The sequence below is a fragment of the Ambystoma mexicanum genome, chromosome 7q, assembly GCF_040938575.1.
Source record: "Ambystoma mexicanum isolate Mex_15411 chromosome 7q, UKY_AmexF1_1, whole genome shotgun sequence".
Taxonomy (NCBI): Eukaryota; Metazoa; Chordata; class Amphibia; order Caudata; family Ambystomatidae; genus Ambystoma; species Ambystoma mexicanum.
In genome coordinates this window covers 782,434,757-782,454,985 of record NC_090941.1, presented here as the reverse complement: position 1 = coordinate 782,454,985, position 20,229 = coordinate 782,434,757, and the positions used below count along the sequence as shown (strand labels likewise).

General features: G+C 43.7%; 1 protein-coding gene across 1 annotated transcript in view; it reads right to left on the bottom strand.

Annotated features, from left to right (window-relative positions):
• Window positions 1–292: 292 nt before the first annotated feature.
• The window catches only part of PDGFD (platelet derived growth factor D), a 1,219,073-nt gene continuing 1,199,136 nt past the window's right edge, over window positions 293–20,229 (bottom strand). Inside the window, exon 7 of the mRNA XM_069640767.1 lies at window positions 293–4,970. Within this exon, the coding sequence (XP_069496868.1) occupies window positions 4,839–4,970 (132 nt within the window). The 3' untranslated portion in view covers window positions 293–4,838. The remainder of the gene's footprint in view (window positions 4,971–20,229) is intronic.

Here is a 20,229-nt window from a genome sequence, read left to right as displayed (position 1 = left end):
CAAAAGGATCGCTTCCTCCCAAACGCAACTAATCCTCCTTAAAGTGTGCAATTGAGACATGTCAAGGCTGAGTGATTTCACCAGTAAGCACTTGTATTTTCTTTAGTCATTTGGGTGCCTTTTACTGGAGTGTAAATTAAATGACTCATCAAAAGTCGGCGGGCATGATTTTGGGAACAACATGTCTATGTTTTTGCATCAGCACATGTGTATGAGTCGAATTATGGCATAGATCATGTTCATTATTCCACAACTCTGTAGCACCGTGAATAATAATTTTGTGTCAAAAATGTATTTTTTTAAAAGCAGTATTTATTTTTCATTAAGGCTGGGGTCACATATCATACATAACCAGCCCATCTAAGAATTTGCAGGTTACTGGTACTGCTCATAAACAATATATAAACAACAATTTTAGAAACGGGGTTCTGCACATACAAGAAAGCACTACATTGCAAAGCGGTTTTCCATGCAGGCGAACGTGTTCCGAATGCAGTTGTGTGTGAGTTATCGCGACAACAGGATGGCTAATGCCAGTCTGGAAGTTCAAAGAGGTGGCAGAGGACACATTAACACTAAAGTAAGATGCCGGCAATATTAAAGCAATGATAAGACACTCACTAAGAAAAGAAACAGAAATATTATACAAATACAGTCTGGCAATAAATAAAAAGCTATAGGGGGTGTGCTGTTATTCTGGAAAGCCACGGGTGGCAGAGGGATACTTGGCATGGAGATCATAGCACGTGGCAGCCTCGAGGGGGCGCTTGGCCGCAGCTTGGAGCCATTCCGGCGAGGCCCTGGTGGCAGCGAGACGCAGTCTAGACAGACGAGGCTTTCCGTTCATTAAGAGTCGCCCTGCACAGGCGCAGATTTAGATCAGTCCGCGGGAGCGTCGGGCTGCGAGGGGGAGAGGCTGCCACCTTGTTTATCGGAAGACAGAAAGACAAATTAAACCCCCTCCGACGCTGCGCAGAAAAGCAATAAGGCTGGACATCTTTGGTTTCAAATGTTTTGCTTCAAAGAACAGTATTTTGCAGGCTGATGAATCACTTCCCAGAGAAAACATGCGGAGCATTTTAAAGAGACGTCTGGGGGCCAGGAGGAGCTCATTAAAATAGTTTGGAACGACACGTCCTGGGTTTCGGGGGCTGGAGTGATCCCAAATCTGTACCACTAGGGCCTAATTTACAAAAGCGTTTCTGAATGGGAAAAGCCCATTGAAAAAGGGTTTGTAAATCAGGCCCAGGGTCATTCTAAGGGATTGGCTAGGCCGGACCAGACAGAGGAGGTGCCCATTTAAAAAGCGGCTCCCAGCTTGGCATGGGGTTCCGCACCAGCTACCTGACTCCCTCTCATTCATTATTTGCTGACTCAGCAGCATTATATTGATTAACCTCTTCACTTGAACGTACAGGGCCATCATCCCTTTTCTTGTACTGGTTGCTACAACCGCTCCGCCTGCAAGCATTTATGCTGTCACAGGTGTAAGGTGATTTTGCTGTACTGTCTACCTAAAAATGGGGCTACAATTGATATTTTCAGGGACAACATGGCATGTTTCTGCTCATGGTGCTCCTGTCACCTGCCTCTAAGAGCTATAATGCAGCACCAGGCCTGGCTCCATTACGGTTGATGTCGGCATCCATCTTAACAAATGCTCACAATGGAGGCCATATAAACAATAGGCACCTTTGTGTCTTAAGTTTAACATTCCGCGGTTCTTGGCGAAGGCTTTATCAGTCTTTCCAACAGACACCTACGTTTTCAAATGATTAGTGCAGGGCACAGAAGGTTAGACCAGGCCTTCATTCTTATCTCCATGCACTAAAAAACAGCACAAACGCGGGGGCACGAGATACCCAAACCAGGAGCTGCAATAGCCCACAGCTGCTCTCTTTTTGTATCAAAGCTGGGGGCAATGCCATGCTTTGTATTAATTCCTGAGGCTTCATCAATTACAAGAAATAATGAATTGGAAATTGACTATTTTGCAGCATAACTGTTGTATTAGGCAGGTGGAATTACTTTTATAGGATAACCTAAAGAAGTGGAGAGGTTGGAGCAACATTTATAGCATAGCCTGCAGACTGTGGGGTATTCCATTAGTTTCTTCTCCATGAACCCATGGCAATGTTTCTTCTACTCTCAGGATTCTGGGCAATGTTCTACAGGTCTTAAAACCCTATCTGTATGACCTATGAGAAGAAAGCTTGAGCTGCAGTCTCTGTCCAGGTGGCAGCTATGGCACCTGTTTGTCCTTGATATTGACCATTGCATCTCTTGGTGAAGAGGAGGGTTGAGAGTTGAAGAAGGCAAAATAAATCCCTTATTGCAGCTGAACATCATCTTGATTTAAGGAGACAAGACCATTCATTTCTGTCCCCAAACACCATGATTGGAATGGCCCTGCAGTGATAGTTACCTATTTTCATATAGAGCTTAATAACATTGTGGTGGTTTTCAGAAGAATAAATGGCTGCTGGCCCTGCCAGGAATGACACTATGTAGATAAAGGTTTTCACAGATCACACCAGCGAACATTGAGCCATGTTGGTTGGCCCTCATATGTCTTGTAACACTCTACCCAGGCTACATGCCACCCCCTTCCCAGGACTCATCCTACCCACTGTCGTCACTACTCGAGTCTGTCAGGCTCAGGATGACATCAAGTTCATGGTTACTGATACTGCCGTGTGAGATGCAAATAAGTACTCGGACAACATATATGGGTTAAATGCTCTGATCAACACATGTCATCACCATTGCGGATATCCTTAAACAAGGAACTCTGAGGCCTCATTGAAAATCTAGTCTTATCACTTTTTATTTTCGGTTTTGCCTGTGAGACTTGGGATGATCGGCAGAGAGCAGGACAAACACTCCTTACTACAATGTCACAAAGAATCGGTAATTTAAATAATCACATAGAAGGCATCTTCTATTCAATATAATGTAATGTAAGTGGTCTTGTATAGTGTCTGTCAGCCACTATTGATGGCCTCCCTGCACTTGAGTGATAGAAGCAAGATTCGGCCACAGCAATGGCCCATTGTTAGAGAATGTTGCATTGCACACTGCTACACATATAGATCTGAAGAACTATTGCTATGCTAATCCAAAGTTATTGTCTGCAAAGTTTGTTGTCACTGTACTGGGGAAAGGTGTAAGTGACATTGGGAAGCAAAACAAATCAAACACAGAAGTGAAATTGCAAAACAAAGTGATACACATTGATAGTTATGTATAGCGCAGTCGGCCATGTCAGTGACCTCATAGCGCTTCTGGACAAATAAAAAGTGTTAGTAACACTGTGATACCCAACTCAGAGGTGCTTATGCCACCAACCTTTGAAGGATAATACAATGAGTGACCTCTCAGAGTCCAACATGCCAGCATTCAAACTGTACATATGTTTGCTAAAGAATTCCACATGATTTCCTACTTCCACTCATAAGTGTGATTTACGGGATGGTTTTGATCAAGCATATGTGGGTTTCAGGATCCGCAGCACTCGGGCAATTTAAGCAGAGCAATACAGTGAACAGTAGATAGGCTTAACTATAGTGTGTAAAGTGTTTTACTAAGAAGCTAGACGTAATACTCTATTTCTAAAATGAGCATTGTGACTGCTATTCATTTTTTGTTTTCTCTTCGTAAATAAAGTATATAATTAGGAAGCTATGGAAAAAAAGAACAATTGCATTTTCAGTTCCTTTCTCCCTATAGATCGGGAGAAACAGCAATATTACACCTATTACATCTCATGTTGCAAACATGGTCTGGTGAATGAGTTGGGTAGGTTTGCTCTTCCTATGCTGATAGTCATGCCTTGGGACCAAGCGAAAGAAACGTTCAAAGCTTTGCCAACTCTTACTACAGACTGACTAAACATGGCCTGAAGGGGGCACTGCAAGTTGCTCAGTCAGAAACATAACCTATACTCTGCTTCTCATTTCAGCAAAAATGCCAGCCAAATGGATTAAGTAAATCGTGTGTACCACAAGGGAAAAAGGCAAGATGGCAGCTCTCAGCATGAGTGACTGATTATATGTACAGGCTATCAAGAATGATTTCTGGGCACTTCCAAGTTAGACTTCAGCATCTCACATGAAGAGAGACAATGATTTTCCAAAGATCAAAAAATGAGTCAGTTGGCAAATTCTTTTTGTTTAACTTAAGGCATCCGAGATTCAAATACAAATGTTACCCCACTAGAAGACGTTCTTCTGACCTCTCTGATATTACACTCACTATTTAGCATACCAATGTTGGAGAAGGTCATCTTCATATGCAGATCATTACATTGTCACTGTTCTTCGATGTCTTTCTTTGATGTGGGTTAGAAATACAAGGAAAAGGGTTCTCAAGCAGTGAGTTAACTGCCTCTCCGGTGATACATCAAATTGCCTTTGTGCTTTCCGGAAAAAAATCATTTTTGGGGGTTGGTTCCATTTTTGGACATTATTAGGTGAACTACAACGAAAAAGACGGGTATGGCAAATAAAATGGATGGCACGTAAATCCTATTGGCACTGCTAACTCTGACATGGTACGCGTTTCTAAATCAGTCCTTTATGCAACACACTGGAGGCGTTTCTCTTAGACAGCTTTGAAACTATTTTCATGCTCGATTCTGTTAATACACATAGTCATTTTTCTGAAAGGCTTGTCTAGCTGCCTCTGTGCTAATTATCAAAGCTATGCTGCAGCACAGCAATCATGTATTCATTGCAGTGCAGGCTAGAAGCAAGGTTCTGCCGCCAATTGGGGAGGCCTTCCTCCCTGAAATGATAACGTCCATAAAGCTGCAAGCAAATGCGCCCTCATGTTCGGTCTTATCGGGGTGGTCGAGAACTACAGACGCAATCGCAGCGCTCATGATGCTCCAGCTGAATGTCCACCAGGGCAATGTTCTTTGTCTTTCCCTTCCTCTTGAGATGTCCTGTCTCCGGGGTGAATTTCAATGCCTGCAAATGGGAAGAGAATGCCCAATTTATTTATTTTTGAAAATGACAAAGGTAATATGACATTAAAAACTTCATCATGAACCAAAAGCATCAAGAAATTGACTGATGAAGCAGGAACACCAGCACTCAGATCCATACATGCACTGGAGAGGACAACACAAATGATATAATGTAGGACAGCAGATCTACAAGTAACATTGCTAATAATATAAAAAGACTGCATCATTTTTGATATCACTTTTGACATCAAAAATGATATCAGGTAAGTAATAATCAACAATTTCATCAATAGCATGATTATCTAATATAGCTTTAACTTGCGAGGTATGTGGTGGGCTACTGTGGCAACAGCCTGCCAACCCGAGCCTTAGGAGGCCAGAGAGAAGCGAGGGCATCACTGAGGGCTCGGGCCATTGCAATCGAAGCCCACCCCAGGCTGAGGAAGTTGAGGCTAGCCTGACAAGCTAAATAGGGAAACAAAAATGTCTGGGCACTCGAAGACCGTACTTGATTAAATAAGTAATTTTATTCACAACAGTATAAAATAAGAAATGGCTGACAGTCAATCTTAGGTGGACCAAGAAGGAAACCCACTCACCCATGCGGGTTAAAAAACGCCATGCGTTCCGTTCTTGATTCGTGCTTCCTCAGGCAGGGATTAAACAACATGTTCATTCACTTCCCAACTAATTTAAAACAGTTTGCCAAGCTCCGCCTCTCAGTCATGTGAGGGCACGTGATGTGTCCGCTAAATAACGTCGTTCTCCAAGCAGATGGACATGTTGGAGAGTATGAAAGTCAAGTGAATCTAATGGGCGGCCTGGTTGGAAAATGTAGTAAAATCCAACTGGATACTGGAGCTGTGTTACATTTCGAGAGGCTTTACATGGAAAGCTGTTGGCAATATGTCTAACAATAATGGAAGCATATTGTGCAAGTGCGCAATTCAATTATATGTTGCCACTCCTGTCTGATGTAAATATCAGCACTGGGGCAGCAGACCCAATTAGGGCGAGTGTGAGTGGTGAAAAGCAACAGCAGTGGCTGGATTGAACTAGTCATGCACTGTGGCCATGAGCAGTGGGCAGATTGCCATGACTCAGACAATCTGGCTACTGGCAATGACCACGAGGGACTGGCAATGGGGTTAAAGAGGGCATGGCCACCAGGGAATGGCTATGTGGTAAAGATTTTCAAAATCGGGACATGTTTGAATGGGACATTTTCTTTTGCCTGTGGCTAAAATTATGCCCATGGCTACAGCTCGAAGAGCTGCACAGGATTGCATTAACAGATCGCAGTGACTACCGCTGCATATACTCTGAGACAATGCTAATCAGCAGATAAGTACCAAGGAGTCCGAACCAGGTGCCCACGTGGTCACCAGGCAACCCCTTCAAATCATTAACCACCTTTATTTGTGACCAGACTGGGACAAGATATTGGAATTGCATGCCGGACTCATTTCCACAACCTCGCAACAATGACTGGCCCACAATCCACACACATTGAGAAAGACCCTAGAGTGTGTAGACACGTGTCAGCTAACTTCTAACAATAAATATAGCACCAATAATGGTTTTCAAGACTGCTTTATTACGACAATAGTTATTGTCGTACTACCCTCACTACCCTATTCAAAACCGAAACCTTGAAGAAGAAAGGGCACCTTCACAAAAGTCCCCCATCACTAGCAGTAGGGTAATCCATTTAAAGTACAAGATGAAGTGCAGTGATCTACCCATTCTACCACCCTGGAATTACTTGATAATCGTGTACTCTGATTATTGGGGCATGCACCGTGGCCGAAACCATAGGTTTGATTGGGAACAAATATTTTGCTTGCGGCTACAGTCTGAAGTTCTGTACTGAATTACAACAAACCTGTGCGTGCAGCACCCTTAAGGACCTGAAAGCATGCTTTTGCACATCTGTTTTGTATTTTATTTTTCCAAAGTGTCCAAATGTAAGCACAAAATTAGTGATATAAGTGTGGTGCATGGACAATGGGCCTAGCCCTCGGCAAGGACTAATGCTTACTCTGAGTTACTTGTTGGGGCATGTGACATGGCCGAAGCTCTAGGTGTAAATGGGAAAAACAATTCTGCTCGCATCTATAGCCCGGAGTGCTGAACAGAACTGAGCAAACTTGCGCGAGGAGCATCAGCAAGGACCTGAATTCTGTCCTGTGTTTTACGTTTTTGAAAGTGTCAAAACAGACAAGCATAACAAATAGTGATATAACCTTTCTGCTGTGGGCAGTGGGCCTGGCCCTCAGCAAGGACAAATGTCTACTCTGATTTGCTAATGGGGGTATGCGGCATGGCCGAAGCCCAGGTCCCACGGATTGTAGAGACTAGCCATGCAAGCCATGAGCACAGACCATTGGTTACATTGTGATGGTATAGTGGACACTGATCTACCTGTAAATATCCGATGTCAATCAGTCTTGCCTTACAACCGATTATGTATGTATGTTCTACTGTGGAATCTAAAATATGTGCCCAGATGCCCTAGGGCCAGGTGCGCTATTTAAAGAAATAGAATACAATGCTGTGAATAGTCATAAAGAGCAATAGATTATGGTTTTTATTGTATACTAGAGAGAGGAATTTTAGACAGAACATTGTTTCTGTGCTTTTTTCTTTTTCTCTAGTATACAATTGTCCATTATTCCCATTAGCATAGTAGAAATTATGATTTTTCAGTGCATGGTGGTGGCATGAGTTATGGTTGATTAGCTTACCATAACTAGTGAATTTCTGGGGTTTTCCGGTTTTACTTGTAACCATAACGTTCCTTTAACAACGCTTTTTCATTGAATTTCATAGGTTTTTATTAGTGCAACTTAACCATAACGTCCCTTTAACAAATTCTTCTCACAGAATATATGTATATATTTTCTAAAAGGTGAGAGGCGATCCACCTTCGTGCATCTCCAGCTTAACAGCTTCCCCCATAATAAACTGACAAACACAAATGCGCCACCTGGTGAACAGAAACAGGACATTGAAAATGTTCTGTTTCCATGGTGGCAGGTGGACTGATGGGGCAAGGAGCCAGAGTGGGAGGCAGCAGCAGGCAGGTAAGAGAGATACTGGTGTGTTGGTGAGGAGTTGGGGATTGGTAGGTGGGGTGGGCTGTAGAGTGACTTTTGAACCTTGGGCAGAAGCGTGAATAGGACCTGGGCCACCTGCAGCTGTCAGAAAGAACACGGTGGCCGTAGGAGTGGCACAGGAATCTGGAACGTTATACGTGGGCTTGTTCTACAGGTATAGCCCAAGCTTGCTCCTCGCCTCCTGAATGACTGGAGACACTCTCCCGGGTGCTAATGGGAAATAGGAATAACCTTGACAATCCCCAACTACATATTTCATACCCACACTGCATTTGAATCCATAACTCAAATCTTTTACCCTACCAAATATCCCATTTTCTGTTTACCCCTGCAACACCTCTTCCTAAATATATGTTGTTATCACTTTCATTTGTGACCTATTCTCATGTATTTGGTTTCTCTTTCAGTTTTCTACAAATAATGTATATCTACACTTTTTAATTCTTGAAAGCTATAGAGAACACTACAGTATTTAATTGTACATTTATTTTGGGTATTTATTGAGCACAAACCTAGCTCCAGGAAGCATCAGAGCACCATGCATCTGTGGGGCTAACAGCGTTACCAGTGGATAGATCAGAGGAGGTTACAGGGTTATCATAGAACAATAGACAGGGGTGCAGCCCTTAGAACATCATATATAACCAGCATACTGTTTGGTGAAGCAGAGACTAGTTAGCATTTACAGTTATTGGCATCCTATAATAGTAATGAAAGGGAGTGTGGGGTAAAACACTGAGGAGGCAGTAGAGGGTGGTGATGAGGAGGTATACTGAGCTAGGCGGGTTCAGTTCAAGGGCAAATGGGTGGATACAGTTCATAAGCATATGGGTGAAGTACTGCCCCTGGTCACTAGAAAGTGGCAGTGACCTACTTTCATGCTCCCTGTAACAAGTACCATGATCGCAGACATTGTGGATGCATTGAAGTCATACTTCACAAAATGGGTGCTGTTAGGAACTTTGAAACAGTGTTTGTCCAAACAGAATGCTTTGTACAGAAAGCACTTTCACAAGTTACTGAAACTGCTCCCTCTAGTGAACAGACCTCACCCATTATGGACATTAAATATTGAGCAAGCTTCCTTTTGAGCATTCAACCACTTGAGAAGTCTAACTTCTTACTGGTGGACAGAATGTTTGGTAGTGATGAGATTGACAAAAGGGATATTCCAACACCATGCTCTCCTGCCTGGGAAAGCCCTACACTGTCAACTCCCTACAACGTCTCTTCACCTTCAGTGTTGCAAACAATTTTAGATAAAAGGCCAGATGCCCAAATACTGGAAATCGAGCAAATAATGAGATGCCCAGGAGTATCTCAGATGTTCATGTGCCACTTTACACTTTATCCCGAAAGCCGAAAACCTCAGAAAATATGGTCATGCCTGGAGCACCTCCGAGATGCCCTTCAGCAAACCATTGTGAAGTTCTTTTGCATGTGAGCATCTCAAAGGTTTGTTCGGCAACTCCAGATTTGGTGCAGTTTAGACTTTGTGAATCAGGCATAAGGGAAATGGAGCAACTCTCAGATGCTCACAGGCATCTCCTTATTTGCTCCAGTGCAAACATTGTGAATTGAGCCTAACATGTTGTCTTTATCCGTGTGCTAGTCCCTCCCTTGATCTCTCCTTATCTTCCTCTACTCCTTGTCTCATCTTCACCTTCGGTGCTTTGAGGTAGTAAGAGTGGTACAACGTGTTACATCAGCCAACAATCAAAATGGAATCATTCTGTCATTCAGTTTCCCTTGTAAGTAGCTCTGAGTGGAATTAGTTTGGGAATAACTCCAAATACCAGAATTTCAGTTTGTTTGAGCTTTCATGTTTCATGGGTCATTTTCAACCAGGGTGAATATATATGACCAAGCTTGTGAGTGCAAAAATTGCCATCACTCAGAATTGTATGTTTTTAGTTTGGGTGCTGTATCAGAAAATGGGGAGCACTGGGCGCAATGGGTTGGGCTCAGGGGTGCATAGGGTTGTTTGAGAGGGTGCCATTGGCCAGTTTATCACTCCATTAGTGACCCACCAACATTGGTGGGCCTTGAATCTTTGAATCAGTGAACCACACATATTACTTATCACTTTCTTGGACTGTTTGCCAGGCATTCTTTTTCTTTTTTTTAAAAAACCTCTAGACTCTATTCTCACAATTCTTTTAGGATTGTCAAGTATCCACACACTTGTGACTCAATTATGTTAATTGTTATTGTTGTTCCAATCTTTTACTATCTTATGCTATTTCATAAAACCTCTGCTTCTGTACACTAATTTAATTCTGCACATTCAATTTTTTCTCTAATATCATCCACGGTTTGTGCATTTGATATTACTGTACACATTGAAATGCAACCGTTGAGTGTATGCAAACTTTACTCTTTTCTATTTATAATTAGTACCTGGCGAGAGTCAAGCACAATGCGACACGCATTCTGATTGGCTCTCGCCGGGTCGTTACCCGGCCGCCTTGTCCTCGGCGGGGGACGTGGCAGCCCCTCACCCAATGAGGAGGCTTGAAGCTGGGCCATCCCTGCTCTGAGCCTCCCCACGGCTGAGAGGCTGCCTTCGCCCCCCACCGGGGACTCGGGTAAGGCTTTTTTCTTTCTTTTTTCTTTCCTTTCCTAACTCCTCCCTCCTCCCTGCCCTCCCCACCCCAGTTACCTTCTTGCTCCTTCGTCCCCGGTGGGGGACGATGGCAGCCTCCAGCCGTGTGAAGTCTCAGAGTGGGGCCCTCCTGCTCTGCGCCTCCACGCGGCTGGATGGTTCCATCGTCCACCGCCGGAGACACAGGTACGTTTTTTATTTTTTATTTTAGTTTTTTTCTTCGCTTGGCCCTATAACTGTGGGCCCCGGTGCATTACCTGAGTCAGTAATGCCCCTGCCGCTTGGGGCATATTGCTTAAGTAATATTAGAATATAATTTGAGTGTGTTCTTGCAAACACCCATGTTTTATTCCCTATGTTCATTGTCTATTTCATAGTTGAGTAGGTTATGGCTTTATCACATTTCTGTTATGTCCCCGTTCCCTTGGATTTTTGCTTTTCTTGCACGTAATCGTGTTTCTCCCACAATGGGAACTGTTCATATTCCACTGACATCATCAAACACATCCAAAAGGTAATCAATGATGCCACTGATTATTGGTTGCACGCTGATGTGTAATAATTCAACATTCAATATTTTCGGGCCACTGTGTAACCCCTGTTTTCAGATGTTATGACCAAGACGAGAAATGCCATTATGTCAATTGCATTTACACATAGAAGGAGCAGAGAAGTTCAGACCAGAATGGCCACTGCAAAGAAAATGAAGAAGGGTTTCATGAAATCTATATTATTAGAGTTAGGGGAGCGTATAGGGCAGAAGAACAATTAACAGGGGCAACGGGTCTGAAGGGTAAAGCAGAGGGTCATCGAGGGTTTGGCCCCTATTTAAAAAATAGGTGAAGTTTTTGGAAGGGGTTTGGGCTGGTTAGCTCTAAATGTATGATGGGGGCTTGAGAACGAACACCCACACAGATTATGGTTGTGTTGTAAATGTACAGGTCAAAAATGTCAAATTAGTAACATTGATATAATCATTCTAGCAACATAGTTCAAATATTCCTCAATAAATAATCCTAACAATAATTGTAAAACCAGTCAGTGTAAACAACAACTGTCCTACAAGTAAGTCTTTATATTAACATTGGGCTGTGGCGACCCACCTCAGGAGCAAAGTAAATCTCTTCCAAAACTGAAATGAAGCTAGAAATAAATGTATACAAATACATGTTCTTTTGAACACCTGTTAGTTTACCCCTTAATCTGTTTTTTTACAATCACAGACTGCATGAAGGTTTATTAGTTATCGTACCTGTTCTCCTGCTATGCCATTGGTACAGGTGGCACGTCCACCCTGGAACAGCTGTTGAAAGGCGAGAAGCCTGCAATCCCGTGCACAGCAGGATTTTGATGCAGTCACTATAGTAACGGGAAAATGTCTATGTGACCTTGCTGTGGTCAGGGGCATTGCTAGGTCTGGAAATGATCTGTGGCTACACTGTCGGGACTCGGGGCTAGCTAGCCTTTTGGTTGCTGCCCCTGGGATTCTGTCTAGGGCTACAACCAAAAGAACTCAGGCTATAGCCCCCCGGGCCGCAGGCTCACCCTAGCAATGTCTCTGGCTGTGAAGCTTCTGCTGTCAGAGTTGTAACTTTGCGCTCATTGCCCATATTGAGTGGCCAGGAAGAGGAGGAGCTTTGCAACCCTGGATGTAGGGTGAACATGTCCATGCAGTGCACATTGCTAAACCATTTCCTGGCTGTGCAACCATATGGGGTAGAAGCTGTCAAGAGCATGTTGTGTGTGTTGTGTTGTATTCTATGTCCGAATGCCGCCGGTTGAAGGCTGCATAGCAAAAAGGCAGTGTTTATTCAGCCGATTTGCTACAGCCTTTAACAGGTGGCAAAATGGCAATTTCGTGGGGTTTCACCCCCCCAATCTCATGCCCATCCCCTCCTGCATCGGCAGGATTGCATTTTAATCAGGGGGTTCCATCCCCCAAACCCTCTTTTTGTGCCTCACTCCTCACATCACACATACGTACACACACACCTATATACACATACACAAACACCTTCTCTTCTCTTCCGGGATGCTTCAAAGTCGAGCTTTTCAGCCCCTGTGCGCACTCATATACGACGCAAGTGCGTGGCACAGTCCTTTAGAGCCCCAGGTTTCTGTTAATAGTCGTCTGCGCCCAAGATCAAACCGTGAAAGTTTCTTGCTGCATGATCTTCTGTGCTTGAATACTGATGTCATGAGATTTACTGATGCAGAATGCGGTGTGAGTGCTGACTGCTGAGTATTCTTTGTATGAGTCTTGTGTCTTGTCTATTTGGGGGCTGAACTTTCTTGTACTGTAACTAATAAAGAATGTTTCCCTTTGTACCTGCTGCTCCTGTCTTCTTGGGAAAGAACATCATACAACTGAGAACTAGCACTCTAAAAGGCCAGAGCTAATGCCGCCTCTATAAAATGCACAAACCTCGGTCAGTTGTCAGGCGTGAGAATGGATGCCGGCGTTACAAATAACGGAGGTAGCACAGGGGGCAATTTGAAAATGCAGTGCCAATTATGAAACCTGGGTGGTTCAGAAACCTAACTATTCAAGATAACTGAGTGGGATCAGTGAGGGTGAGGCAGTCCAATAAAGCTTCTGTGATAAATACTTAAATGGAAGGCCATGTGCCTCTTACTGAAAATCGCAAACTGATAACCACCTAAAACAATGACGGTTCAAGTTTGTGAGACTGATGGGGGTGGGCCAGTAAGAGCACAGCCAATCTGAAGAAAATCCTACTGACCGGCACACTCTGGCTAAATCTAACCTGAAGATCTATAACTCCATTCCGGAAGTAGGGCTAAAGGTCATTACAAACGGCTGTAACCCCGGGAGTCATCCCAGCAGACACTGCCATTTTTCACTGTGCTACAGAGGGCGGAAGAGAAGGACCGGCTCAATCCTGGATAAAGAGGGATGCTAGCAATGCCTTCACAAAGGGGCTGTCCACCCATCCTTTTGGGTGGACAGGGTCTGAAGGCCCACAAGAATGATGGAGGAAAAAGAGTGGGTACTGGAGTCGAGGGTAAACCATGATACCTGCATGATTGAGAAGCCAATCCTCAATAAAGGAAGAGAGGATCCCAGAGCACACTTCCATTACATCAGACGTCGATTTTCAAGGGATTATCTGGAAAATGTTTACTTACGAAAAATGAAGGACTCCACGAGCTAAAACGTGCCACTCAGTGTTTTAGTCCATCAACATATCTGACACTAATAATTATTAAGTAGTAGCTAGTATGAAAACATTCAAGAGTTTAATTCATCTAATATATCACATGTATCAACATACATTTCATTCAGTGAGTACCATTAGAGATAGTTAAGGTACATTCCGCCCTGTTAGTGTCCCCGTAAAGCACTAAAATTGTATCTGGCTGAGTGTCTAGTCAGCACCCTCAATTTGCATACCCAATGCAGAGCATCAGGGCACAAAAGAGAAAATTAGGTTGTTGATAGAAGGAAAAAAACATCCACAAATGGCCACCAAGAGATAAATAAAGTGTGAGTCTTACACAGGGGAGGAGACATCTTTTTCAGTATTATGTGCCTGAGAGAGAACAGGGAGCCACAATAGGAGAGGGAGGATTTGGAACTGAGCCACTTATAGATTGTGGCACCAGTGAAGTGCCAGCTGCCACCCAGAACATAGCCAAACATATCCACAGAATTGCAGGTAACTACCAATAGTGTCATTAGTTAATATCCAAACTCTCAGGATACTGATTGGCTGAGGACTGGAACATTCTTTACTTGGGATTGGATGCTCAGCATGGGAGTTTCCCTGTGGAGCTGTACTGGTATGAGAATTTTGCACATTTATCACAATCCCAAAACAAGAAACTTTTAACCATATGTCACTGATATGTACAAAGGAGTGTGTAGAAAACTCATCATCTGAGAATGTATGTAAGAAATATATTAGTGACCAAGCGGTATCATTAATGGAAGGTACTGCATATTCTGGCCAGACAGGCTGGTCCTGGCAAGTGACTAGACAGGAATATTCATGCCTCTTCTTTGATCGCTTTCTGAGGGTAGGTAACAGCCTTCCATTGACAGCTACACAGCAGATAGATGTCCTGGGCCCAGGCATCAAAAGAGCACACACGTTCAAAGGGAGCTGCCTCACAACAGGGTGCTGCATATCAAAAGGCCTTTGATCCTATTGAGAAGGGAAGGAGTGGTGTTACTGTAGACAGGGAGAGCTCTGTACAGTTGGGGGAAGGATCCTGTTTCTCTATGCCTCTCTCTCTCTCTCCTTCCTGTCCCCTTCACTTCCTCTAGAGCAAATCCCTTTGTGTGTGGTGTCAGAAGGCAGATATGAGCTTTGTCCCTGTGACAAATTGACTTCTGCTACGACAGGAGTGCAAGCATGAGCAGAGGCTAAAATGACCACTCAACACTTAAACCTCTAAGAACTACAGTCAACACAATCTTGAAGGTAAAACAGGCACAGTCAAGAGATATACCTCCTTCACCTTTTGTGGTAATGTGGGACGAAGGAAGGCTATACTCTCAAGAGGAGTGTTAATGTGGTTTAGTTGCAACCCAAGCAGTGAAGGAAAACAGTCTGCAATATCCAAACAAGGTACTATACAAATATATACTTTAAATAGACTCACATTGTACAATACTAACTAACTAGAAAATACTGTAAAAACCCACCACTGAAGAAGAAACATAGACAATGCATAGATAGAATAGAAGCAGCCCTCTGGGTGATCAAACAAGGGGGAACAGGCATTTTTAAAAGATCACACTGTTCCACACAGTATTTCTTCACATTGCAGGAAGGGATACAAATGACCTAGCCAGTATTTAGGGTCCAAAGATGTGGGGGGGTATCATTCATATCCCTTCTGCACATGTCTTGGGGGCTTGATATTATTATTATTATTATTATTATTATTATTATTATTATTATTATTATTATTATTATAGTTCATCCAGGTCTCTTGAGTTTAGAAAGGACTGCTCTCTCAGCAGCATCTAGCAAAATCATCATGGTTCAAGAAAGTTCAAGATGAGTCCAGGTGATTCAAAGAAGTGTTGGGAGACCCCTTCTTTTATAGGCAAATGTCCCAGTTGATAGGACTAAATGTACCCTGCTTTAGGAGTCCAATCCATGCACTTGAAATGAGTGGACTTTGCCCTACTGATTCCACACCCAAAGTTATTTGCTCCAAATGATGTAGAGGGGACAGGAAAGAGAAAGAGGGGCATAGAAAATAAAGATGGCAGGACCTTCAAAAAAATTGTACAAACCCCTCTTTGGCTATCCCAGCTCCACCCTCTCAATTTCTCAATAGGATCAACAGGCCTTTAGATATGTAGCACCCTGGTGTGAAGCCTGGCTCTCTGTGAATGTGTGTGTCTCTTAGTTTTGGCTCCCAGGCCAGCATCCTGGGGAGTGGCTGTCCTGGGAGAAAGGGTATTACCTACCGTTACTAAGGAACATGGAGAAGCAATCCCCAAAGCCTAGTCCCATCAGTGGACAGGGGTGGGCCTTGTCTGGAAGCAATACACATAATCCTTCCACAGGTGAACTGGGTCCAGGGTTGGTACATGTACCAAATCAATTTAATGTGGCTAGGATAACTCTGAAAGATGCTGACCACCACTCATGTATGTCTTATATTTACAGTGTTATGTGCCACCAGGACATCCCCTGCACTGCAGAGAGTTGGCTGTCATGGGAGCTGTCAAGAAGGCACCTGTGGCTTCTGAACCTGTTCTATGCCACTGGTAGAGCAGGATCTGCGAATCAAGATATTGATACAGCAAGGCTTAAGTACATGCTATGCTTATGGCATGGAGCTTATGAAAAGGGGAATCTGATTGGCAGATGTACCTTTCAGAGATGGAATTACCCGCATCATTTTATTATTTAATAAAAAATCAAAAGCAAGGGGGTTTCACACCCTTGCCAGATGACAATTCATCGCAGTCCCCCAAACATCTCCAGGGACCACTGCGGGTGACCTGCTACTGGAACAAGACCTGCCTCTCGTCCAGTTACAGTGGTATGTAGGACCTAAACATTTTGGAGGACCCCTACAATTGTGTGCCAGTCTCCCCCAGGTTTGGGAGCATAACAACGATGCCCCATCTTGTCCTGGAGTCTCTTGATTGGGCCTCACAGCACCTGCAAGCCCGAACAGCAAGGATCTCTGTTTTTTTCCCTATAGTACCGCTTCAAGCCGTATTTCAATCGTGTTCAATACCGCTCAAACTCTCATGACCCTCTGGACCTGCCTTTGGTAGTCATCGTACTTCGAACCACAGTTTGCCCATTTTGAAGCAGTTTGCCGCTGCGCCAATTTATGTCCTTTACTGCCTCGGCTCGAAATAAGAAGTACCACTGCCTTTGCATTGCTCGAACCACTTTCAAACTGCAATCTGCTTCATCGCTGCCACCACTGTAAGTAGATTGAAAAAAAAAAGGGCTTTAGCGTGCCCAGAAGGATACAAGCCCCAAATAGAGAAAACAGCTCACCCTGGGATGTAAATGCTGTTCTTCTCCTAAATGTGACTCTATCACCGTAGCAGCTTTGAAATGCGTCCCTTTCAACTTCCAAAAGGCCAAATAATGCCTAAAATAAGGGAAGGTCATTATTTGGCCTTTCGGAAGTTGAAAGGGACGCAATTTTTTTTTTTTAAAATGAAATGGCATGACTATAGAATGCTATTGACTAAAGGACAGTCTTTTTAATTGGTTCTAGGTACTCTAAGTGAATCCTTTCCGCTAAATCAGTGAAGAGCAAGAATCGGTTTTGCTATCAAGGTCGAAGACACTTACTTCTTCTGACCACTGGTTTAGGTATATAACACAATGTATACCTTCCACCCTATTTGGTGATTATGGTTTGCTAGGTTGATTAATCAGACCTATTATGCCCGTGTAGTAATACGTTCTTGTTTTCTACCCTTAGATATAGGAATCTGGTGTATGAAGAGGAGGGATGTACCTGAAGCACATGACTACTTCTGCCCCTGATGAATGTCCAGTTACCTGTAACATAGAGGACAGAAACTTATATAAATTGGGCTTGTTTACGCAATGGGGAATAAGAATAATTAAGTTTCTATTGTTGTGTTTGTTGATCGATTATTTGGCAACTTTCGATACTGTGAGGTGGAATGATTTTAACATGTATATGACTATGTGATGTGTATATGTTTTTTTAAATGTTTGTATTACTTGTGCTTGAAAGAGAATAATATATTAAAAATGATATTTTTTGGTAACACTGTTTGTTATTGAATACATAGAACACAGAATGCAGCCCATGTTTGTTAAGTGGCTGTTTTGAGATTCCGCTATCTGAGGGTACATTAACTGTTTTAAACAGATAGTTGTTTGTGTTCCTTCCTTTTGTTGGAGTACATATTATAAATCCTCACTTAGTAGGAGGGAATATCACCTGAGTGTGGGGCCACCCCTGTAGAATATTTTCGGTCTTGAGTTGCTTCCATAACCTGTCTCCTTACAAATCTTCACAATTACTATTTTGTCTCATCCATCAAAGGAAGTTGGCACACTCAGTTAGAGAAAGGACTGTCATCTCCTGTCCCCAAACAATTCAATTATTTTCTCTTTTCAATTGGTGTCCTTTGTTGGCAAACCGAGCTACAACCATTGGATTCTAAGACTTTTCCTTTACTAGTATTTTGTCATATCATAAAATGAAGGCACAGACAGATAAAGCCACTGCATGCAATATACTTTCACCCAACAATTCTATGATATTTCTCTTTACTACTATTTCTTTTCACATTAGTCACAAAGAGTGTGTACTGTCAGTTACTGCCACTGAATGTTATATGATGACCCCCAAACCGTTTTAGTATTTTCCTTTTACAAATATATTTTGTCTCATCAGTATAAAGATGCATGCTGAGAGACAGCCACTGCATGAAATCTCTTGACTCTCACCAAACAATTCTAGGGTGTGTTCCTCATTCATTAGACACTTACAATAAGTATTCTTCATTTGAGAAAAACAAACCTTTTTTCAGGCATTTCTCGACCATTGGGAGCTGTTGGACGCTGTGCCTGTGCCGGGAGTAAGCGCTGGGAGTCGTCATCACTCGCGCACCCACAGGCAGCCACAGATTAGCATTCGCTTCCTGGAGGAGGCGGAGCTTTGTGGATCACGTGACCGATCACGTGACATCCTCTGCCACAAAAGCAGAGACAGCGCTGCCGAGCGGCGCATTCTTCATTTGAGAAAAACGAACCTTTTTTCAGGCATTTCTCGACCATTGGGAGCTGTGCCTGTGCCGGGAGTAAGCGCTGGGAGTCGTCATCACTCGCGCACCCACAGGCAGCCACAGATTAGCATTCGCTTCCTGGAGGAGGCGGAGCTTTGTGGATCACGTGACCGATCACGTGACATCCTCTGCCACAAAAGCAGAGACAGCGCTGCCGAGCGGCGCATTCTTCATTTGAGAAAAACGAACCTTTTTTCAGGCATTTCTCGACCATTGGGAGCTGTTGGACGCTGTGCCTGTGCCGGGAGTAAGCGCTGGGAGTCGTCATCACTCGCGCACCCACAGGCAGCCACAGATTAGCATTCGCTTCCTGGAGGAGGCGGAGCTTTGTGGATCACGTGACCGATCACGTGACATCCTCTGCCACAAAAGCAGAGACAGCGCACCCTCGCGGCGTTGAGCCCGATAGGAGTAGAGGGCGCCGGCTGTTGTGTGGCTGTTCGGTGGCGTGGTGCGCATACCCCTACACCTGACCCCCACTCAAAACAGCTGCCGGGATGAAATCATTCCTTGCGGCTCCAAATAAGTCGGAGACGGGGTTGAGAACAAGGCTGCAGGTAAGGCAAAGACTGGCGTCACTCCCAGGGGTGACTGAGAGTAATGATTATCCCCAAAAATCGCAAATGATGAAACAGACTCGCTTACCATTCTGTAAAAAGCGAAAAAGCGGTTCTGTGGGGGATATTACAGACATGGGGAGTTTTAGCCCCTCTATGAGATCAAAATTAGACACTCTCTTATTAGTACCAAATACGCCGACTCAACCAATGGCCTGTACGGTTCCTTCACTCGATGAGCCAACACCCCAGACAATCGGAGGTCAAGCTCAACCAATAAAACTCAAAAGATCATTAGATCAGGTAAAGGGATGTTCGCACCTTAGTGGGGAGCCAGATGGAAACCACCATTGTGAGAGGGGCACTCCTCCTAATGATTATACTATGAACCCAGCTGAGCCCCATCTCCCACTGGAAGATCGACCAGGGGAGACTTGGGAGAATCTAGACAATATGGGACTTGAGGAAATAATCGAAGGACAGATTCCTGAAAGTAACCTAGAGGTCAGAGAGGCGATACTGGGGTCTCCTAGTGAAGAGATCCGCTCTTCGGACGAACTAGGTGAAGACCCGATACAAAGATCAAATCAAACAGGCATTGAACTTGAGGTAAGTATGGAAGGCTCACAAGAGTGTGGGGAAAAGCCATGTATAAGTACCTCCCCTAAACTACCGAGAGAAACAGCAAATAATCTGGA